Genomic DNA, 25,000 nt, shown 5'->3' with positions numbered 1-25,000 from the left:
AATATGGGACTAGAATCCTGGGTACAGGATTCATTTCTGGCAGTGGGCAGGCACAATTGCTATGTGACAATGGAGACTGGGGTTAATCTCCTTTATGGGCAATAAGGAGTTAACTCTAATTCGTCTCATGAGTTTATTGTTTATTCAATGGACAGGTGTCTGTTGTGTCCTTTTTCTGTGTTCACATAATTTACAGCAGTAAATGGAACGGAGACCAGGAGGTCTCTTGCCAGCTCTGACGTATTTCTCGGTCAGGCAGCGGCTTTTCCGTTGTGGCTCTTCCGGCTTGAAGCACGCGCTTTAATTTCTGCCGCTGCTTCAATTGCCGGTCACGCGTCTCTAGCTCCGCTCATGGAGAGAGATGTTCCAGATCTTATCGTAGCGGTTGCCTGTGGCTGCATTAGGTGGAGTCCGTTTTTCTCAGCACTCGTTTGCTTTCGAAGGGGCAGGTAGGCCCCTCAGTCGACAGGCTGAGATGTAGAGGTGTCCTCAAATATTTTTGTTGCCCAAATTATTATTAGCAATATATTGGGGTCAATTACTGTAAGCCAGTGTTTTTCAAACAGTGTGCCGTGAGAGATCCTCAGGTGTGCCGCGGCAAACTGACAACAGTGTGACATATTTTTTTTTTCAATTTTGCTTGTTTTTTATTCCCAGTGCAGGGGTGTCCCTCTTTCAAATTTTGAAATATTGGGAGGTATGTGACAGGGTCATCAGGCAGACATCATTTACAACCATGACATATTTACATTCAGTCACAGACAATCATTATGATTGTTTGTGAATGAATGTCAATATGTGACGTATAGTTTGTAGGAGGCATGACATCACAGCACAATAGATACAGTATGTGTGTATATATATATATATATATATATATATATATATATATATATATACACTGTATTAGGCTACAATGTGTGATTTTGTAAAATTTTGGGATGGTGGTGTGCCACAGGATTTTTTTGTAAATATGTTTTTATTGAGACAAACAGGTTAAAATAACAAGATACAACTCCACGTGGGCATGTGCATACAAATTACAGAACTGAAAAAGCATACGACAAGTTCTACACAGTGGAATAACAAATAATTCTTATATTTAACACATACATAGTACTTTATTTGTTGATAAGTATGGAGGTGGAAGTTCTCAGGAGTGCATATATTAGGTCTCTTTTTACTATTATGTGAAGGATGGGGGAAGAGGCGAAAGAGTACAGCGGGCAAGAGCCGATTAGGTTTAAGAAAAAATGGGTAAAGAACCCAGTGCAAGGGGGGGGGGAGGAGGGGAGGCGAGGTTATAACAAATTGCTCTAAATGAAATGGAGCTGGTGGAAAGAGTAAAAGGTAGAGAAGGGTGAGGAAATACCTGAATAGTACTCTGGATATTTGTTTGGAGTATATGAAGTAAGTTAGGGGGCTAGCTGGTATATAGCTGGATAGTCTTTAGTATGTTAGTTTTGTAAGGGTCTATAAACAAGGGATGGTATACATATTCAATAGCAACTGAATCTCTAGGGAGGCAACATTTACTTAGATTAACCTTGGTTAAGTACGGCGTTCATATGTTAAACCAACAAGACATTTATTTAACATGAGAATATAGGATTGCCAGTTTGAGCAATACAAAAAAAAAATAAGCCTTCTGTATGGATATGAGCTACTCTCCACTATTATCTATACATCTGTCTTCTAGACTTCATAAATATAATAGTTTCCCATTGTATAGTATGGCTTGACAGCCCCAATTGCAAGTCTGCAGTGGTAGGTCTCCATTCTGACTTATCTTACCCCCTGTCCCAAGCCATGGGAGACGTCTACTGCTCAAAGGAGGTTCATGGCACATTAGAAGGAAGTTTTCAGTAAACAGCTGATATCCAATGGGCTATATGTATGTAAGTTAGGCATTCAACCTATTCCAGACTTGGGGGAGACAAGGCAACAAACCATCAATACACAAAGCTGGGCTCGCATTTCCCCTAGATTATTTTTAGACACTAGCAAGGAGGTGGGGAAAACCTGGGTAAAACTCTGTATTAAGCTGCGGTCTGTCTTTTCAAGCGTTAAGTCCCCTTTGCGTGTCTCTCTTGGGTCATATCTGAAAAAGTCCTTAGAATAGGCAAGATGTGTTATCGTGGTAGCCGCTTCCAAGTGCGACTCAGGTACAGGATGTGAACTGGGGAAGATATCGGTGTTCATGGACGCCTCACAGGATACTGCATTCGTAGCTCCTGGGGTGAGTTGTGGAGGAGATATTTCTTTAACTCTCATGCATAGATTCCCATTCCGGTCTGAGAGGATCTCGGAGCATCCCTGCTGTGGAGCCACCCGGGCTTGTGGTAAGTATTTAGCTAGATCCATGAGCGCCTGAAAGGTGTGCTGAAGATCAGTGAAAAGCGCTTCCGATCCATGCTGCGATGATTCTTCCCTTCTAACCATGTGTGCCATGTCTCTGAAAGACGTAGAATCTGTGTGAATAGTCGGCTTCTCAGGGGTGTGACAGGGATTCCTTCTCTCCGTTTTCCCTCCGCAGCTCACAGCACAGTCCCCGGTGGGGGATAGGGATGGATAGGGCGAAAAGGGGGGGGGGGGGTTCAGCAGCCCCGAATTAGAAAGAGATCACTAGACAAGGCAAGTGCGTTTGGCTTAGGGGTAGGAAGGGTCTGGCTCCAGGTCCAGGTCTCCCCCCCGTCTAGTAGTGTTGCTGTGTCTTGCGAGGAGCTAGTGATTCAGCTTCATCCGTCTTAGAAAGTGAGAAGATGAGGCCTAAAATGGCGGCTCTCTTCTGTTATGTTTCAGGGCCGCTTCTTACCGGAGCTTTATGTCTCAAATCCTCTCTAAATTCTTCAGCAATTGAACTAGTTGAAGGGCCATTTGTTAAGGCTTATGTATAGGAGCAAGAATCAGGTATTTGCCTGAGAAGGAATGGCATTTAGGAGCTGAAAGTAGCTTTAGTTTGGAGAGCTTTGAATAAAGAGTCTGCTCTGTTTGGCGGTTAGCTCCGCCCCCCCGCCACAGGATTTTTTAATGTAAAAAAGTGTGCCACGGCAAAAAAAGGTTGAAAATCACTGCTGTAAGCAGTGAGACGCAGTATGGTGCTATAACTTAACTCTAAAGCGGCAGTACCTTTTTAAAAGATTTTGTCAAACAATTTAATGTAAATCATGGAGCAGGTTTCTAATACTATGGACAGGTGTCTCTCTTGCTGGGAAAATCAAATTGTGCCACTCTTGCAGTTTTGTTTCTCATGTTTAGAGAGGACTTTAAAACATAAAGATTAACTCTTTGTTTCTGAGCCAACAGTCTCTCAGGATGATGCTGTTCAGGCAACGCCACAGCTTTCCCCTCAAACGTCCCTAGCCTCTATGGTGTCACATGCAGTGCCCTGCGGTTCCTCTCAACCTCCTGGAGGAGTTTTTTTTTGCAAGCAGAAATTGCTGCCCAAGTATCTTCTGCAGTATCTGCTGCATTAGCTGCCATTCCCATGCTACAAGGAAAACGCAAGAGGAAAATGAGAAAATCGGATAGTAAGGTTTCTGCTTCTGCTACCCAAGTTGTCCTTCATAAGTCTGATGAGGAAGATACATCGGTAGCCTCTGAGGGTGAAATCTTAGATTTGTAAAGTATAATTCCTTCATCTGATGCTGAAGTTGTAACCTTCAGATTTAAGCTTGAACACCTTTGTGTACTGTTAAAGGAGGTTTTGGCTACTTTGGACAACTCCGATACTCCTGTCGTTGTCAACCCTAAGAAACCTAGAAAATGTAATAAATACTTTGATGTTCCTTCCTCTTTGGAGGTGTTTCCAGACCGTGCTACGGAGATTATAGCACAGGAATGGGAGAAGCCAGGGATTCCTTTTCCCCGTCTCCTGTCTTTAAAAATGTTTCCTGTCGCTGACTCCATTAAGGAGTCATTGCACACGGTACCTAAAGTAGAAGGGGCCATTTCTACTCTGTCTTAGAGAACTATTATTCCTATTGAGAATAGCTGCTCCTTTAAGGATCCAATGGACAAAAAGCTGGAGGCTTATTAGAAGAAGATGTATGTTCATCAATGTCTCCAATGGCAATCTGCAGTGTGTATTGCCACTGTTACAAGTGCGCCATCCTATTGGTTCGACGCCTTGTCTGATTGTCTTCAGGTAGAGACTCCCTTGGAGGATATCAAAGACAGAATTAAGGCTCTTAAACTAGTCAATTCCTTTATTTCTGATGCTACCATGCAGGTTATTAAACTGGGCGCCAAGATATCTGGCTTTGCTGTGCTAGCCCGCAGGGCATTGTGGCTAAAATCTTGGGAAGCTGATGTTACCTCAAAGTCCAAGCTTCTGGCGATTCCTTACAAGGGTATAACCTTGTTTGGACCTGGTGTGGCAGAAATAATTTCTGATATTACGGGTGGGAAAGGGTCTTTTCTACCACACGACAAGAAGAATAGACCTAAAGGACGTCAGTAATTTTCGTTCCTTTCATAGCTTCAAATGAAAGTCTTTCTCTTCCAAGCAGGAACAGTCTAAGTCTTCTTAGAAACCCAATAAGTCTTGGAACAAGGGGAAGCATTCAAAGAAACCCGCAGTTGAGTCTAAATCAGCAAGGGTTTTCCCCTGATCCTGGATCAGATCAAGTGGGGGGCAGACTTTCTCAGCTCTATCAAGCATGGATAAGAGATGTCCCAGATCCCTGGGCTGTGGACATAGCATCTCAGGGTTACAAATTAGAATTATAGACCTTTCATCCCAGGGGCAGGTTCCATCTCTCAAGATTATCTGCAGACCAGATAAAAAGAGAGGCGTTCTTGAAATGTGTTCAGGATCTTTCCTCCCTGGGAGTGATAGTTCCAGTTCCCATAGAGGAGCAGGGCCTAGGTTTCTATTCAAATCTGTATGTGGTTCCCAAAAAAGATGGAACTTTCCGACTTATTCTAGACTTGAAGTGTCTAAATAAGTTCCATCCTTCAAAATGGAAACTATTTGTTCCATTCTTCCTTTGTTCCAAGAGGGTCAGTTCAGGACGACCATAGACCTGAAGGATGCGTATCTTCATGTTCCCATTCACAGGGATCATCGCAAGTTCCTAAAATTCGCCTTTCTAGACAAACTTTCAGTTTGTGGCACTTCTGTTTGGCCTTGCCACAGCTTCCAGAATTTTCTCAAAGGTTCTGGGGGCTCTCTTGGCAGTAATCAGGTCTCAGGGAATTGCTGTAGCGCTAACTGGACGATATATTGGTTCCGGCGCCATCTTTTCAACATGCAAACTCTCATACAGAGATCTTGTTGCCTTTCTACGTTCCCATGGATGGAAAGTGAACAAGGGAACTCTTTCCCAGATTCAATCAGAAAATCTAAGATCCTTTCCTCTTGCCTATCTCTACAGTCTGCTGTTCAGGCATCAGTGGCTTAATATATGGAGGTAATTGGTCTGATGTTCGCTTCCATGGACATCATTCCCTTTGCTTGATTCCATTTGAGAGCTCTGCAGTTATGCATGCTCAGACAATGGAACAGGGACCCATTCGGATCTGTCTGAGGATAGATCTGGATCAGTCGACAAGAGACTCTTTCGTGGTGGCTTTCTCAGGAGCATCTGTCTCGGGGCACATGCTTCCAGAGACCTTCCTGAGTGATTGTGACCACGGACGCCAGCCTGCTTGGCTGGGGAGCAGTCTGGGACTCGTTAAAGGCGCAAAGACTTTGGACTCCTTAGCCCGGTTTATCAGGTTTCAGTCAGACAATATCACCTCAGTGGCTTATATTAACCACCAGGGAGGAATTCTGAGTTCCTTAGCCATGAAGGAGGTGGTTCAGATAGTTCAGTGGGCGGAAGCACATAATTTGTTTCTATCTGCCATCCACATTCCAGGAGTGGACAACTGGGAGCGGACTTCCTGAGCAGACAGACATTTCATCCCAGGGAGTGAGCTCTCCATCTGGAGGTGTTCTCCAGGTTAACTCTAAAATGGGTGGTGCCGGAGTTGGATCTGGTGGCATCTCGGCAGAACGCCAAGCTTCCAAGGTACGATTTAAGGTCAAGAGATCCACAGGCCGCCCTGATAGATGCTCTGTCGGTTCCTTGAGATTTCAATCTAGCATACCTGTTTCCTCCGTTTGCTCTCCTTCCATGAGTCATTGCTCGTATCAAACAGGAGAGAGAATCAGTAATTCTAATTGCTCCTGCGTGGCCTCACAGGACCTGGTATGCAGACCTAGTGAAGATGTCATCTCTTTCACCTTTGCGGTTCCCTCTGAGGAAGGACCTAACACAGGAACCTTTCCTTCACCCAAACCTTGTTTCTCTGATGCTGGCTGACTGCTTGGAGATTGAACGTTTAGTTCTATCTAAGCTTGGTTTTTCTGAGTCGGTCATTGAGACCTTGATTCAGACTCGTAAACCTGTTACTAGAAAGATTTACCATAAGGTATGGCGTAAATACCTTTATTGGTGTGAATCCAAGGGCTACTCTTGGAGTAAGGTCAGGATTCCTAGCATTTTGTCATTTCTCCAGGAAGGGCTGGAGAAGGAATTGTCAGTCAGTACTCTGAAAGGTCAGATTTCTGCATTATCTAATTTGTTACATAATCGTCTGGCGGAAGTGCCAGATGTTCAATCTTTTTGTCATACTCTAGTTAGAATCAGGCCTGTGTTTAAACCTGGTGCTCCTCCTTGGACCCTTAACCTTGTTCTTAAAGTGTTGCAGCAGGCTCCGTTTGAGCCTTTGCATTCCATAGATCTTAAGTTATCTTGGAAGGTTTTGTTTCTTTTTGCTATCTCTTCTGCTCAGAGAGTTTCGAAACTCTCGACTTTGCAGTGTGATTAGCCTTATCTTATCTTTCATGCTTATAAGGCGGTTCTTCATACTAAGTTGGGTTTTCTTCCTAAAGTGGTTTCCAATAGAACTATTAATCAAGAATTAGTTGTTCCTTCGTTATGTCCTAATCCTTCTTCTCATAAGGAACGTTTTTGTTGCACAACCTGGATGTTGTGCATGCTCTTAAATTCTACCTACAGGCGACTAAGGATTTTCGCCAGTCTTCTGCCCTGTTTGTTTGCTTCTCAGGAAAGCGTAAGTGTGAGAAAGCTACTGCTACTTCTCTTTCCCTCTGGTTGAGAAGTATAATTTGTTTTGCTAATGAGATTGCTGGTCAGCAGCCTCCTGAGAGAATTACAATTCATTCCACAAGGGCTGTTTTTTCTTCTTGGGCTTTCAAAAATGAAGCTTGTGTGGAACAGATTTGCAAGGCTGCAACTTGGCCCTCCTTGCATACTTTTCCAAGATTTTACAAATTTGATATTTTTTCCTCGGCTGAGGCTTCTTTTGGGAGAAAGGTTCTTCAAGCGGTGGTGCCTTCTGTTTAGGTCTGCCTGTCTTGTTTTCCCTCCCTAGTCATCTGTGTCCTCTAGCTTGGGTATTGGTTCCCACTAGTAATTGAGGACGTAGTGGACTCACCATATCTTAGGAAAGAAAGCAAAATTTATGCTTACCTGATACATTTCTTTCTTTCCGGACATGGTGAGTCCACAACCCCACCCTTTATTTAAGACAGTTATTTTTTACTAAACCTCATGCACCTCTACACCTTTGTGGTATTTCTTTTTCCATTTCCCTTTGGTCGAATGACTGGGGTTTGTGGGAAGGGGAGTGATACTTAACAGCTTTGCTGTGGTGCTCTTTGCCTTCTCCTGCTGGCCAGGTGTGATAATCCCACTAGTAATTGAGGACGTTGTGGACTCGCCATATCCGGAAAGAAATATACATTTATCAGGTAAGCATAAATTTTGTTTTTCCAGCGTCATGCAAAATCTTCAATATCAGTGTTCATTTTAGAAACAAATTACAAGCTTTTGTTGAGGTGGTAACTAACCCCAAACAGAATTAAATCTATATTTCCTAACTCCTCGGATTAATGGTGGAGAGAATGTGGAGAGAGAGGTTCTATCATACATACAGTATATGGTGGTCTGGCCCAATATCTAAATATTGGTCTTTAGTGAGAACAGAGATAAACAGACTACTTTCAACGCAGATAGCGTTGGGTCCCACAATAATTTTATTATGTAAACCTATACTTAAATGATCAAATATGTACAATAGGGCATTACTCATTCTTCTGAACAGTGCCAAGCAGATAATACCAAGATATTGGAAACAAAACAAAAAAACTGTATCAGAATGGAAATCACAAATACGTTATACAATCATAATGGAAAAATTACATTATCATTTGATGGACCAGTTGGAACTATATTATAATATAGTGAATATACTAAAAGTAAAAATATAGCATTTTCCTCTTTTGTATGGAATGTAATGGAGAATAGATTATTTAACATATAGTTGCTAAAAATCATTTTATTGCAGAAGATGTTCTATTTGTTCATTTGTTTATTACCTTGTGATATATATTTTTTTATTATAAAGCTTCACAGACACTTTTTATCTTTAAATAACATGTATTAATATTATTAAGGAGCATGTACTAGATGATGGCTGTGGACCACATGGAACCTACAGGGTCTTCTGTGGACTGTAATGAATTCCTACTTCCAAATGTGAGACCAGATATTTAGCAGATTCTGTAACCGAAATGTTGTTCATTGTGTTTTGTACTCTGTATCTTCTTTACCTGTTATCTGTGTATTAGTGTTGACTAAAGCTTGTTTGAAACAAAAAAAAACGTAGTGCATTGCTGCTCCTTCAACAAATGATACCAAGATAATGAAGTAAACTGGAAAGTTGTTTAAAATGGTATGTTCTACCTAAGTCATGAAAGAAACATTTTTGGTTTCATGTCCCTTTAAGTCAGTTCTTTAAGGCTATTATAAAATGATTTTAGAGTATAATAGGAAATTGCATTTCATTGTTTTTTCTTTCTCCAGAATCAATCCTCAAGATGTATTTCAGAAAGTCTTGGTGCTGTGGTAGATCCAGAGATGTCTTGGTCAAGTTCACTAGCTACACCACCTTCTCCAACTGTGATAATTGGTAAACAATAATTTCTACAGATAATAGTCTGTTACTAAATAATAAACTTAGAATAAACGTTTAGATCATTTATATGTTTATGTTCCTGTTTCTAGAAATAACAGCTGTGTACTAGTTTAGAAAGCAGACATAGACTCCCTGTCCAATGTGCCTATAGGGATATGTCTGCATCTCAATGACGAGGCCCATAGGAAGCCAAACCAATAGTCTGGGGTTGCCATGGTCCTCATTCAGAGTTGGATTGCCTGGTATTTCGGGGCTGTGCTGTCCTTTTTAGCCACGGTCAGACTGATATTCTTCATGAAAGTTCTCTGTAAAAGGCACAATTGAGCTAAAATAGGCTAACATGCCAAAGTACAAGCTACTGAGCTGTTGTTTGTTCCTGTTTGAGCTCTTCTCACTCTGCGTGTGTGTGTGTGTGTGTGTATATATGTGTGTATATATGTGTGTATATATGTGTGTGTATATATATATATATATATATATATATATATATATATATATATATACATACATACATACACACACACACACACACACACACACACACACACACACACACACACACACACACACACACACACACACACAATGAAGTCTGACGCTCAGGACTACGTGAAAGCCTGCAAAATTTGTGCTGCCAACAAGACTTCCCGATCCTGGCCTGCTACAACCATTGTCCATTCCCAAACGACCCTGGACACACATAACAATGGACTTCATTGTTGATCTTCCCTCTTCCGACCACCATACAGTTATCTGGGTTGTGGTGGATCGCTTCTCCAGACTGGCTCACTTTGTACCCCTAGCCAAACTGCCTTCTGCTAAGGAATTGTCTTCCCTTTTTCTCTTGCATGTGGTACGACTTCATGGCATTCCTGTGAATATTGTCTCCGACAGGGGTTCACAGTTCATCTCTGCCTTCTGGAGAGCCTTTTGTAAGTTGATTGGAACCACTGTATCCTTGTCGTCTGGCTACCATCCTCAGACCAATGGACTAACTGAGAGAGCAAACCAGGATCTTGAAGCCTACCTTGGAGCCTTTGTCAACTCTCGCCATTCCAACTGGTCTGCATTGCTACCCTTAGCTGAGCTGGCAAGAAACACCCGTTGGCACTCGTCTCTTCGATGCTCTCTATTCCAAGCTGTAGCAGGTTATCAACCTCGTATCTTCCCTCTTTCAGCTCGGTCCACTGGGGTACCTGCCGCAGACCGTCATGCCACTGATCTCACCACTTATTGGCAGCGAATTCGCTCTCAGCTGCGTTCAGCTGTCTCTAGATGTAAGAAGTTTGCTGATCGTCACAGGGCTTCTGTAGGTGCCATTCCAGTGGGTGAACGTGTTTGGGTCTCCACTCGACATATCCTTCTATGTCAACCCTGTTACAAATTGAGGCCTAGGTTTATCGGTCCTTATAAGGTTCTAAAAAGACTGTCTCCTGTTGCCTACAAAGTGGCCTTGTCAAGAACCCTACGCATACATCCAGTCTTCCACATCTCACTACTCAAGCCGTACATCAAGAATAGATATTCCCAGCCTCAAACTCCTCCTCCTCCGCTTTTGATCCATGGTAACCCCGAATATGAAGTGGCTAAGATTCTGGACTCCAGATACAGGCGCAGACAATTGCAGTATCTGATACATTGGAAGGGTTACTCCGTAGCGGACCGTTCCTGGGTTCCTGCCCGTGATGTGCATGCTCCGTCTCTGGTCTCCAAATTCCATGCTGCTCACCCTTTGTAGCCGACTCTGGTTCCCGGAGGGATCCCTTGGGGTGGGGGCTATGTCACGCCGCGCCATTGCTAGTGGAGTGGCGTCTTCCCCATGCTCGTTGCCTAGGGCTGTGTCGGCTCAGGATGCGTGCTGCGCTGACGTCATCACCGCACGCTCCTGATGCCGGCCAGTCTCTTGGCGCCAATCCACCGGGTACTTTAGCGGGCAGCAAGTGATCTGTCGCTGCCCAAGTATAGGTGCTACTTCGTGTGCTCCTGGGAGTGACAGATCGTCTGCTGGTCTGATACTTTGTTGCTGAAATCTTGCCTGTCTTACTACGCTACTTGGTTAACCCCTAAACTGCTGGTCTGATACTTTGTTGCTGAAACCTTGCCTGTCTTACTACGCTACTTGGTTAACCCCTAAACTGCTTTTCTGATCCTGGTTACTGAACCCATAACTTGCTGGACTGACTTCTTGTTGCTGAACCCTGCCTGTCTCACTATGCTACCTGGTTTCCCCCTGAATTGCTGGCCTGAATTTCTGTTGCCGTATCCTGTCTGCCTTATTTGCCTTGTGCTGTACAGCCTGTGTACAGCCTGTGGTGAATGCCACTCTCCTCATTTGCCTCTGCTCTGGGATATTCCCGATCTTTCCGTCTCGACGCCGGGATAACAAGACTACTGGCCGAGTTCGGTCTGATAGAGGAGTATCCCATGAGCCTTACAAGCATGCAGTGGCTGAAAGGAAGGGCCCTGAACTGCCTAAACAATAATTTAAAAGTTAAGTGGTGGATTGGTGACTTCCGGAAAGGTCTCATTAGTCTCAAAGTCTGTAGAAAGATGTGAATCAGTAGTAAGGTCAAAATGTCCTAAAAAGGAACAGACAATGGGCACACACACAAACTCAGACACAAACTTGCACATACACCAAGGAAACAACCACAGAAACCCCCTTAGAAAACACACAAAAACATACGCAAACACACACACACACCCCCTCACAGACATCCACAGAAAACACACAAAGACATACATAAACACACACCCTCACAGAGACATCCACAGAAAATGCACAAAGACAGACACACAAACCCTCACAGAATAAAAATACATACACACGGGGGGGGGGGGGGGGGGGGGGGGGCAGAGCTAACCGCTATGCAGTGAGGAAGCAATACAGGAGAGCTCCGTTCCATAAGTGTATTAAAATGAGTGAAAACCAAGCTGCACTGGTCTAAAAGTGTCTCTATTAAGCGTATAAGGCATCTTGATTATAGAGTATTCTATTACAAGAGAGATATTGACAACTGCTTTTTACTCCACCACGAAACAGCATTGGGGAAAGCTCAGGGCTCAGCTACCAGGCCTACGCAGGGCTAAGCCATCCGGAGGGTCGGGGCTCCGCTCCGGAGGCTAGATAGCACAGACCGGCTTCTCAGTCAGATTACCCGATACTTGCGTTGGTGGGACTCCTTCCCAGGAGGATTTCAAGTGACCACGATTGGCAGTAAGAGATAGAAGACCTCGTCAGTCACCTCCTGCACTTGCTTACTATCACTGCGCAGCTCTGGAGGGCCGGGGCTCCGCTCCGGAGCGCAGTGCAAACAAACCCAGTAGGAACTCTGAAACTTTCCTACCTGCTGCAGACTCTAGTTGAAACCGATAAGGAGATTGGTGCGTCTCCACGCGGCGCCTTGGACCGAGCTAGTGTGCGGAGAAGAAAGTGGCGCGAACGGCCGCCATCTTTGCTGCTGGGCTCAGGCATACTGATACAGCTGGTCCACACAGCGGGCCCTTAGCAGCTGCGGTGCCCGGTTACAAGAGTAGAGCTGGATTGCACAGAAACAGCGCTACGGATATGTAAGTTTTCTTCTAACCAGCTCAGCAGTGAGAGGACACACTCTGGTAAGAGACCTTCTCCCCTTCTATACAAATTGGGTTCGGTTCTAATCCCTTGTGGAGAGGAGACATTGTGGAACACTAAGTAAAGGGGCAAACACCTCCTCAGCCTTGAATTTTAAATCCCCTCATGGTTAATACTTGGGACAGTGAAAGCTATAAGGGTCATACACTGCTACTGTTGTACTGAGTATTATAATAACTAAAAGAAGCAGAGTGTATTTTTCTCAGCAAGACTAATACCGGTACCCTACTCCATAGAACTTTTGGATTATACCATCTGCATAATTTACTACCCTTTCTCATGTACTGGAAGTTCTGTGACTTGTTTAGCTCTCACTAACTGTGCTTTTCTCCCTTCTAGGGCAATATTAGAGGACAGTATAAACTTCTTTTACTGCCCCCCATTTTTGCTGCTGCGTCAGCTTATGTTTCTCTGATGTATATACACAGAATGGAGTGCTATTGAATTATTGTTGTTTATCTGCCATATTCTTGATTTGTAGAAGCTACCCATACACTTTGCATTTCTTATCAGTCAGACCTCAAATCATTTGTTTAACACCACACAGCAGACTGCACCCTAATCTACGCTATTGGGGGTTATCACTTTAGAGTTAATGCCTATTCTTACCTAACTCTCTGTAGTACTGTTCATAGAACCTCTGCCCGGCGCATAAACCTAGCTCTATTTTGTGCAAATAATTTACCAAACTCAGAGACCTTTCTAATTTTATGCCTGCCCCTCACCACCATTTTTACTGATTTGCCATAGCTACACCTAGGTTTGGCTAGTTGATTCCACAAGGGCGCTACCACCCAAAGCATCTGTTTATTTACGAATTTTCAATTGCAGGTTTTATTTTGAGGTGTACCACCATCATTTATATTGTGCATTCTGCTGTTTTCACTTCATAACCTGCAGTCATTGTACCCCCTTGGGGGTTGATTGTGTGACCCTTGGTGAGGGTTGGGTTGCCTCGGCCCCAGCGTATTAGCCCTACACAATAGCTCCCTAAACATTTGCGTCCCTTAACTTGTCCCTAATTATTGGCAATCAGATTTCTCAGCATGAAGCTATGTTAAACCCCAGGTCTCAACACTTCATTACGGAGGACACTCTTAAGAAGATGCTTGCTAGCCAGACACGCTTTATCACGAAAGAAATTCAAAAAAGCCACGCTGAGCTTAAAAAGGATATTTCGGAAATAGAACGGGTGGATTTCTTGGAAAGGCGGCAAGATATTACCACAGCTCAATCAAACCTATTGGCATATTCTGAATCTCTGTCAGACCAACTGAGTCAACTGGAGTTTAAGCTGGCGGAAGTTGAAGATTGTGCCCGAAGAAATAACATCAGATTTAGGGGTATACCAGAAGATATTACATCAACAGACCTGCAAGGTTTTCTTTTGGAGCTCTTTGACAGCCTGCTGGGTTCCACGGAGGGTCTAACCACTACTATAGAAAGAGTGCATAGAGCGTTACGCCCAAGGTCTGTTTCACAAGAAAAGCCAAGAGACGTTAGTCTATTTTCATAGCTTCCTCTTCAAAGATAAGCTGATGCAGGCCGCTTTCCGCAAACCTCAGGTGGCAGAAAAATTTCAAGCTATTCAACTTCTTCCAGATTTGTCGGCCCACACCTTACAATACAGAAGACAATACCAGCCAGTCACACTGGCCCTCAGAAAAGCTGGCATACGGTATAGATGAGGTTACCCATCCAAGTTGCTGATTTTAAGGAAGGGACAATCAAACTCACATAATCTCTTCACTGGCCCAGGGCACTACATTACTCGCACAGTGGGGTCTCACTAAAGGTGATACGTTGGAACCCATTCCTAGCAAGGCGAAGTTGAGAGCCACAGCGCCCGAATGGCGCGCTAAGGACCAGCGCTCCAAGAGACAAAACACACAGACACAGGACTCTCAGGGTCCCCAAGACCCCTCTTCTTGAAAGGGAGGCACCTCTGGTCAGCAACAGCATTTCCCCGCCATCATGCCTTATCATAGGGTCCGTCCTTAAAGGGCGGCCTTACAGTTAAAGAGGTATTCACCTTGTGCTGGGCCTTATGTGGTCCCCGTTAGGACTATTACTATTGTTAATGTTACTATCTTTTGTTATATTAACTTATGTTCATATTTGAATTGTTAGAGTTCATACTTGCTTTTTAATACTCTATGAGGCTATTCCAGCGCAGGTCATTTGCCTCTGGGTAGGCGAGACAATACCTTTATTCTCTAGATAGTATTTGCACTGTTTTACCACGTTAAGTTAAGATTGTTTGTTTCTCCAACATAGGTGTGTCCGGTCCACGGCGTCATCCTTACTTGTGGGATATTCTCTTCCCCAACAGGAAATGGCAAAGAGCCCAGCAAAGCTGGTCACATGATCCCTCCTAGGCTCCGCCTACCCCAGTCATTCTCTTTGCCGTTGTACAGGCAACATCTCCACGGAGATGGCTTAGAGTTTTTTAGTGTTTAACTGTAGTTTTTATTATTCAATCAATATTGGAAAAAGGATTATCTGCAAGTTCCCTGAAGGGACAGATTTCTGCCTTGTCTGTGTTACTTCACAAAAAGCTGGCCGCTGTGCCAGATGTTCAAGCCTTTGTTCAGGCTCTGGTTAGAATTAAGCCTGTTTACAAACCTTTGACTCCTCCTTGGAGTCTCAATTTAGTTCTTTCAGTTCTTCAGGGGGTTCCGTTTGAACCCTTGCATTCCGTTGATATTAAGTTATTATCTTGGAAAGTTTTGTTTTTAGTTGCAATTTCTTCTGCTAGAAGAGTTTCAGAATTATCTGCTCTGCAGTGTTCTCCTCCTTATCTGGTGTTCCATGCAGATAAGGTGGTTTTACGTACTAAACCTGGTTTTCTTCCAAAAGTTGTTTCTAACAAAAACATTAACCAGGAGATTATCGTACCTTCTCTGTGTCCGAAACCAGTTTCAAAGAAGGAACGTTTGTTGCACAATTTGGATGTTGTTCGCGCTCTAAAATTCTATTTAGATGCTACAAAGGATTTTAGACAAACATCTTCCTTGTTTGTTGTTTATTCTGGTAAAAGGAGAGGTCAAAAAGCAACTTCTACCTCTCTCTCTTTTTGGATTAAAAGCATCATCAGATTGGCTTACGAGACTGCCGGACGGCAGCCTCCCGAAAGAATCACAGCTCATTCCACTAGGGCTGTGGCTTCCACATGGGCCTTCAAGAACGAGGCTTCTGTTGATCAGATATGTAGGGCAGCGACTTGGTCTTCACTGCACACTTTTACCAAATTTTACAAGTTTGATACTTTTGCTTCTTCTGAGGCTATTTTTGGGAGAAAGGTTTTGCAAGCCGTGGTGCCTTCCATTTAGGTGACCTGATTTGCTCCCTCCCTTCATCCGTGTCCTAAAGCTTTGGTATTGGTTCCCACAAGTAAGGATGACGCCGTGGACCGGACACACCTATGTTGGAGAAAACAGAATTTATGTTTACCTGATAAATTACTTTCTCCAACGGTGTGTCCGGTCCACGGCCCGCCCTGGTTTTTTTGATCAGGTCTGATAATTTATTTTCTTTAACTACAGTCACCACGGTACCATATGGTTTCTCCTATGCAAATATTCCTCCTTAACGTCGGTCGAATGACTGGGGTAGGCGGAGCCTAGGAGGGATCATGTGACCAGCTTTGCTGGGCTCTTTGCCATTTCCTGTTGGGGAAGAGAATATCCCACAAGTAAGGATGACGCCGTGGACCGGACACACCGTTGGAGAAAGTAATTTATCAGGTAAACATAAATTCTGTTTTTTCTAGATGGGTATTTTGCATCTTAATTAAGCTTGTTGCTGTCCACATTTATTCACTAATGTTTTCTCGGGTTCATTATCTGATTTATACATTTACATGCTTTCTTTCCTCTGTGCATAGAGGGGGGCCGATGGTTTCGTCTCTCTCTCTGGATTCTTTTCTCCTAGCTCCCCTTCATATAGGTAGCCCACGCCAGGGTTCCAATTAGGTGAACTATTTTCACCTCAGTTTCTAATACAACACCAAAGAGTTGATCCCCTGTCCTAGTCCTAACCCCTACCTTCTCCCTACTTCTCTCACCCTGCTTCCCTACCCCAAGCCTGACCTTTGGGATGGCGCACTGTCTAAAAGTGCTTACTCACAATGTAAGGGGTCTTAATTCTCCTTTTAAAAGGAGTCTTCTGTCCCGAGAACTCAAATTCCATAACCCAGATGTAGTTTTCCTGCAGGAGACCCATTGGCAGTTAGGCGCCCCTCAATATTTCTACTCCCGCTCCTACAAAGTATTAGAACACTCCCCCTTTTCCAAGAAGGCTAGAGGCAAGGCCATTTTACTACACAACAGGGTCGTTTATGAGCGAATTCACGCATTTATTGACCCCCAAGCCAGATATACAATATTAGTTTGTAAACTGGACCATGTCCTCCATACACTGGTTTCTATTTATCTACCTAATTCCCGGCAGCCTGCGTGTCTCCGCAATATTCTTCAGATACTTGATAAATTTAAGCAAGGGAGGGTTTTGATTGCAGGTGACTTTAACATGACATGGGACCCAAAACTTGACCGCAAACTGCTCAATACAAGTGGCAAACACTCTCAGGAGACGCATACCTCAGCCCAATTCCGGACAATAATGACACAATATGGGTACTTTGTCATTGGAATGTAAGCTTCTCCAGATGTCAGAGACTATACCCACTACTCTCACCCACACGAAACTTATTCCCGTTTGGACTACATTTTCTGTCAGGCAGGATCCCTGGATTCAGTCTCCCGATCCAGCATTTCACTCAGCTCCTGGTCGGATCATGATCTAGTCATGGCAGATTTATTCCCCTCGGACAACTTACCATCTAAATCCAATTGGTGTCTTCCTAGACACATATTGGCTGACATCCCATTCAGGGAAGAATTGAGACAGGGCTTGGTTGAATTGCTGGGTCGTAATGACAATGGCCAGACCTCAGATGACATTCTTTGGGGTGCGATTAAGGCAACAGTCAGGGGTCTTATCATTCGTAAACAGGGCCACCTGAGAAAGTTAGCAGGCCTTACTCTTGCACAGGCACACACAAAACTCAGATCTCTAGAATCCCTTAATCGCTCTTCCATCAGTTTAGATTTAGCTTTGCAAATTTCTAAGTTAAGGAGCACATTAACCATTTAGAGCTACGCCGTACACAAAATAACCTTAGCAAATTAAAACAACTATACTACTACAAAGTTAACAGACCTGACACTATGCTTGCGAATAGACTCAGGCATAAATATAGTACTTCCCGCATATCCCAGATTAACTACAATGGTAAAACACACAAGAAGCCCTCTCTAATTGGAGAGAGCTTTGCTGATTTTTACTCTAAATTATACAATATTAAACAATCTGAGAATCTAACCCCTACTTCTAGTCAAGACATCAGAAATTTTTTATCTTCAGCTAAACTTTCCACACTTACAACTGAGCAACAAGACTCACTTACAGCCCCTCTATCCCTTGTAGAAATTAAAGAAACGATAAAAAACCTCAAACCCTTTAAGGCCCCAGGACCAGATGGTTTTTCTGCCCAGTTTTACATGGTGTTTAATCATGAACTATCTCCCTATTTGCAGAGGTTTTTTTGCTTTAGGAAGTAAAGAGGGCTCCATGAGAGAGGAATTCTTAAAAGCAGCTATAATTACCCTGCCTAAACCCGATAAAGATCCTTCTTCTTGTGCAAGTTATAGGCCAATTTCTCTGATCAATGTTGACGTGAAAATCTATTCTAAAATTCTTGCTAACCGTATTGGAAAGCTTCTTCCGTGCCTCATAGGTCCTGACCAGGTAGGGTTCATTCATAAGCGTGAGGGGCCTGACAATACAAGGCGGCTTATCGATATTGTTTGTGAGTCTACTAGAATGCAAAGGCCTTACTCGGTTATCTCTTTAGATATCGAGAAGGCATTCGACCGAGTCCGCTGGTCTTACTTGTGGGAAACCCTTAAAGCCTTCAATTTCCCCCACTCAACCTGTAAAGCTATTCAGACACTATATTCCACCCCGTCGGCTATTGTTCGGGGCCTCGGCTTTCAGTCAAACCCTTTACGCATTTCGAATGGCACTTATCCCCGCTGTTATTCGCCCTGGCGGTCGAGGCCCTGGCTGCCCATATTCGTGACGACGCATCCATACCGGGGATAATACTATCAGGCACTTTGCAAAAAATTGCACTATTCGCGGACGACATTACAATTTTTACTGCGGATCCGGGTAGAGCCATCCCTAGACTATTGGATGTCTTAAAGACCATGTTCAAAAGACAGAAATATATTGGTGGGGTTACTCTCACAATTGCATTCAAAATCTAAAGGAAAGCTTTAATTTTAAGTGGTTGCATGAGCAGGTTACTCATTTGGGTGTGAAGATATCCAATAGCGCTTCACAAATGGTTAAAGATAATTATGTCCCCCTGCTGTCAGAACTGAGATCTCTAAAAAACACTTGGGACCATAAGTCCATCTCATGGATGGGGCGTATTGCCTCTATTAAAATGTCTTTTCTTCCTAAGCTTACCTACCTTTTCAGGTGTCTCCCAATTAGAGTCCCCATGTAACTTCTACTACAGTTCCAGAGTGAGATATCAAAGTTCATTTGGCAGGGGAAGACTCCCCGAATTGCCCAAAAAACCCTGAAATTCCCTATTCACTTAGGTGGCCTAGCATCTCCCTCAGTGGTAAAATATTATGAGGGTGCCATGCTTACTCATATCTCCCAATGGGGAGTACTTCAGTCTTGCGACAAATGGCGTGAGGTTGAACAGGCCTCACTGCCCCACAATATCCTTTTGAAGGATGTAATTTGGACTCCACCACAGCCGGCAGGAATCAATATTTTTGGTTATTACAGAATGCCTTCAGGTATGGGATAGGATTCGGCACCGCCAATTAATTGCTCTCCATTCCTCCCCCATCACTTCGACAGCTGGCCTCTTCACAGGGCTGGCAGAAACTCATCCGAATATCTGGGCTAGATTGGGGATTAAGCAGGTCTCGGACTTCTGGTCTGCTTCGCAGCCTGATGGGTTCATAGACCTGGCACTTTTGTATCCACCCACAGGTATTCCTTCGTTCCTTTTCTTCAAGGTCATCAGGATTAAAAGTTTCTTGAGAAGCTGGGGTTTCCTCCCCACCACCTCTCGACAACCCACCCCGTGGGAGTCAATCGGGAAGGCGGGGCGCAGACTTGTCAGGCCTTTATCGACTCATTATAGATTACTTGACGGTTCTGTTCCGCCCGAAATCGCCCCGCATTTGCTGAGATGGGACACTTTGTTGCACTCTCAAATCTCCGTAGACTCTTGTCAAAGGGCTATTCTTTTGACAAAGAAAACCCTTCATTGTATTACAATGTTTGAAACCTATTACAAGGTTGTCTCCCATTGGTACCTGGTCCCTTCTCGGCTGTCAAAGATGTATCCAGGAGTTTCACCCCTCTGCTGGAGGAATTGCGGTCTACAGGGCACCATGCTCCACATTTGGTGGGATTGCCCTAAAATTAATCTCCTATGGGCTCAAGGGCTTCGCACACTCACCGACTTTGGAATCGGAGTTCCGTCTGGCCCGGCCACTGCATTATTACACCTAGGCTTACATGATTTACCCAAGCACCAAAGCATTTTCAGTATTTACCTGCTAGCCTCTATTAAAACTAATTTAGCTAGGTCCTGGAAAAAAGACCCCCCCCCCCCCCTCGTGGAACGAGATAGTGAAAACCATGGCCTTTCTTTACAAAATGGAAAAGACCATATATTTTGACTTAAACAAATTAGACTTGTTTGAATTGGTATGGGCTGACTGGAAAGATACATATGACACCTCCTGGAGCCCACCTGTCACGACTCAAAACTTTTTGCCCGTCTCTCATTAGATAGTTTACACCTCACCTTCTCTACCCCTCTCCACATTCATGTTTCCCCCCCCCCTCTCCTTTATGATCATGTTCTGGTTTCAAGACACGTGATGTGTTGTATTGGTTACTCTATGGTCTCCTGCTTGTGCTCTTCTTGGCGCGAGCACCCATCTCTACATTTGTGGTGACCCATCCTGTTTTATGCTTTTTCTTTTCTTTTTGTTTTTTCATTTATTTAGCTTGGGATCTTTGGTCCGTTTCACTACTGTATATCTACGATTGAAATTGATGTGTGTATATGGGACCTGCGTGTTCCTCATTGTTACCTTTAAAACTTAAAATATTTCAAATTTAAAAATAAAAATAAAAAATACATACACACTCTCATATAGACACCAACAAAAGCACAAAGTCATAAACACAGACACCCACAGAAACACTCAAAGGAGGTAAAATTTCTGCACATTGCCATCTCCTTAATTAACAGTATGTGACATGCATGATAAAAAAAATTAGAAATTAAGAGATCACTTTTTAAAGAATCATATTTGTAAATGTGCAAACAAAAATACTTATGTGAATTCAAAATTGTACATTATTGATCTGTCAGAATGGGTAGATGAAGAAAAATACTTTTGGAAGGTTGACATATGTTTGGGGTCCCCCCCCATTTTCCCCAACCAAGAGCACCACCATTCGAATCTGTCAGCTGTACTTACGGATTTTGGAAATGCTGTACTCTATATGGTCTTGGTGGAACCATAAGCTGAGGTACTCAGTCTCATACCATTAGATCTGGTTAAATGCAGGATTTAGACTTGTTTGTATGTATTTCAAAATTACGTCAGCTGTAATGTAAACTAAACAGTGTTAAATTAACCTGTCTCATTTCAAACACTGAGCAATACTACTGAGAGTATAACATTTTATGCAGATGTGAAAATCTTAGATAAAATGCCTCCTGGCATCTGGAAAGTCCTTGCATAAAGGGGCAGTAAACTGGAATTTAATAAAAATATATATATATGCTAATGCTTTACTTCTTGTAATGACATTTACCACGCTCAATACCACTCTGCTGTAGCGCCCTCTGCAGGCGGTCAAAATGTAATTTTTTTTATTTATGTATTAATAATAGTTGTGCTTGCCTCATGGGGCCCACTGGGCCCCTGACAGGAGTCTTCCTATTCACCCCCTGATGGCGGCACTATGTGTGTGTGTGTGTATATATGTATATGTATGTATATGTATGTGTAGTTTCTGAATATTCCACTATCATCAAATGGAATGTGAAGGAAAAAGGTATGGAGTTGAGTTTCAGAGTTCAGCGCACATAGAATGGAGAAAAACAAAAACAAAACCAAATTATGGTGCAGTATGTCAGTACTAGGCAATCAAAAACTAAACGTAAGATTTAAATGTGCTCAGCTTGTTTAACCTCAAACATGCTTCCAACATACCTCACATGTTTGAGGTTAAACAAGGTGAGCACATTTAAATCTCACGTTTAGTTTTTGATTGCCTAGTACTGACATACTGCACCATAATTTGGTTTTGTTTTTGTTTTTCTCCATTCTATGTGCGCTGAACTCTGAAACTCAACTCCATATATATATATATATATATTTCTTTCATGTAATTAGCAAGAGTCCATGAGCTAGTGACGTATGGGATATACATTCCTACCAGGAGGGGCAAAGTTTCCCAAACCTTAAAATGCCTATAAATACACCCCTCACCACACCCACAATTCAGTTTTACAAACTTTGCCTCCGATGGAGGTGGTGAAGTAAGTTTGTGCTAGATTCTACATTGATATGCGCTCCGCAGCAAGTTGGAGCCCGGTTTTCCTCTCAGCGTGCAGTGAATGTCAGAGGGATGTGAGGAGAGTATTGCCTATTTGAATGCAGTGATCTCCTTCTACGGGGTCTATTTCATAGGTTCTCTGTTATCGGTCGTAGAGATTCATCTCTTACCTCCCTTTTCAGATCGACGATATACTCTTATATATACCATTACCTCTGCTGATTCTCGTTTCAGTACTGGTTTGGCTTTCTACAAACATGTAGATGAGTGTCCTGGGGTAAGTAAATCTTATTTTCTGTGACACTCTAAGCTATGGTTGGGCACTTTGTTTATAAGTTCTAAATATATGTATTCAAACATTTATTTACCTTGACTCAGAATGTTCAACATTCCTTATTTTTCAGACAGTCAGTTTCATATTTGGGATAATGCATTTGAATTATTCATTTTTTCTTACCTTCAAAAATTTGACTCTTTTTTCCCTGTGGGCTGTTAGGCTCGTGGGGGCTGAAAATGCTTCATTTTATTGCGTCATTCTTGGCGCGGACTTTTTTGGCGCAAAAAATCTTTTCCGTTTCCGGCGTCATACGTGTCGCCGGCAGTTGCGTCATTTTTTGACGTTATTTTGCGCCAAAAATGTCGGCGTTCCGGATGTGGCGTCATTTTTGGCGCCAAAAGCATTTAGGCGCCAAATAATGTGGGCGTCTTATTTGGCGCTAAAAAATATGGGCGTCGCTTTTGTCTCCACATTATTTAAGTCTCATTTTTCATTGCTTCTGGTTGCTAGAAGCTTCTTCTTTGGCATTTTTTCCCATTCCTGAAACTGTCATTTAAGGAATTTGATCAATTTTGCTTTATATGTTGTTTTTTCTTTTACATATTGCAAGATGTTCCACGTTGCAACTGAGTCAGAAGATACTTCAGGAAAATCGCTGCCCAGTGCTGGAGCTACCAAGCTAAGTGTATCTGCTATAAACTTTTGGTATCTGTTTCTCAGGCTGTTGTTTGTATTGCATGTCATGTCAAACTTATTAATGCAGATAAAATTTCCTTTAGTACTGCTACATTACCTGTTGCTGTTCCGTCAACATCTAATTTTCAGAGTGTTCCTGATAACATAAGAGATTTTATTTTTTTAAATCCATTAAGAAGGCTATGTCTGTTATTTCTCCTTCTAGTATACATAAAAGTCTTTTAAAACTTCTCTTTTTTCAGATAAATTTTTAAATGAACATCATCATTCTGATACTGATAATGGTTCTTCTGGTTCAGAGGTTTCTGTCTCAGAGGTTGATGCTGATAAATCTTTGTATTTGTTCAAGATGGAATTTATTCGTTCTTTACTTAAAGAAGTATTAATTGCATTAGAAATAGAGGATTCTGGTCCTCTTGATACTAAATCTAAACGTTTAAATAAGGTTTTTAAATCTCCTGTAGTTATTCCAGAAGTGTTTTATCTCCCTGATGCTATTTCTGAAGTAATTTCCAGGGAATGGAATAATTTGGGTAATTCATTTACTCCTTCTAAACGTTTAAGCAATTATATCCTGTGCCATCTGACAGATTAGAGTTTTGGGACAAAATCTCTAAGGTTAATGGGGCTGTCTCTACTCCTGCTAAACGTACTATTATTCCTATGGCAGATAGTACTTCATTTAAGGATCCTTTAGATAGGAAGATTGAATCCTTTCTAAGAAAAGCTTACTTATGTTCAGGTAATCTTCTTAGACCTGCTATATTTTTAGCGGATGTTGCTGCAGCTTCAACTTTTTGGTTAGAAGCTTTAGCGCAACAAGTAACAGATCATAATTTTATAGCATTATTATTATTCTATAACATGCTAATAATTTTATTTGTGATACCATCTTTTGATATCATTAGAGTTGATGTCAGGTATATGTCTCTAGCTATTTTAGCTAGAAAAGCTTTATGGCTTAAAACTTGGAATGCTGATATGTCTTCTAAGTCAACTTTGCTTTCCCTTTCTTTCCAGGGTAATAAATTATTCGATTTTCAGTTGGATTCTATTATCTCAACTGTTACTGGAGGGAAGGGAACTTTTTTTACCAAAGGATAAAAAAAAAAAAAAAAAAAAAAAAAAAATCTAAGGTAAATTTAGGTCTAATAATCATTTTCGTTCCTTTCCTCACAACAAGGAACAAAAGCCTGATCCTTCATCCTCAGGAGCGGTATCAGTTTGGAAACCATTTCCAGTTTGGAATATATCCAAGCCTTATAGAAACCTGTAGCCAGCTCCTAAATACCCATGAAGGTGCGGCCCTCATTCCAGCTCAGCTGGTATGGGGCAGTTTACGTTTTCTTTTAAGGTACAGAATTGGCTTCAAGTTAAGGCCTCCTGCAAAGAGATTTTTTTCTTTCCCGTGTCCCAGTAAACACAGCAAGGCTCAGCATTTCTGAAATGTGTTTCAGATCTAGAGTTGGCTGGAGTAATTATGCCAGTTCCAGGAACAGGGGCTGGGGTTTTATTCTATCTCTTCATTGTACCAAAGAAGGTCAATTCCTTCAGACCAGTTCCGGATCTATCTATATTGAATCGTTATGTAAGGATACCAACATTCAAGATGGTAACTGTAGGACTATCCTGCCTTTTGTTTAGCAAGGGCATTATATGTCTACAATAGATTTACAGGATGCATATCTGCATATTCCGATTCATCCAGATCACTTTTAGTT

General features: G+C 42.6%; 1 protein-coding gene across 1 annotated transcript in view; it reads left to right on the top strand.

Moving 5' to 3' along the window:
- BRCA2 (BRCA2 DNA repair associated) overlaps positions 1-25,000 on the top strand; it is a 408,071-nt gene that overhangs the window by 41,630 nt on the left and 341,441 nt on the right. Inside the window, exon 6 of the mRNA XM_053708460.1 lies at positions 8,880-8,985. Coding sequence (XP_053564435.1) covers positions 8,880-8,985 — 106 coding nt within the window. The remainder of the gene's footprint in view (positions 1-8,879; positions 8,986-25,000) is intronic.

Source organism: Bombina bombina, chromosome 3 (assembly GCF_027579735.1).
Source record: "Bombina bombina isolate aBomBom1 chromosome 3, aBomBom1.pri, whole genome shotgun sequence".
Taxonomy (NCBI): Eukaryota; Metazoa; Chordata; class Amphibia; order Anura; family Bombinatoridae; genus Bombina; species Bombina bombina.
This window is presented reverse-complemented; position numbering and strand designations above follow the sequence as displayed.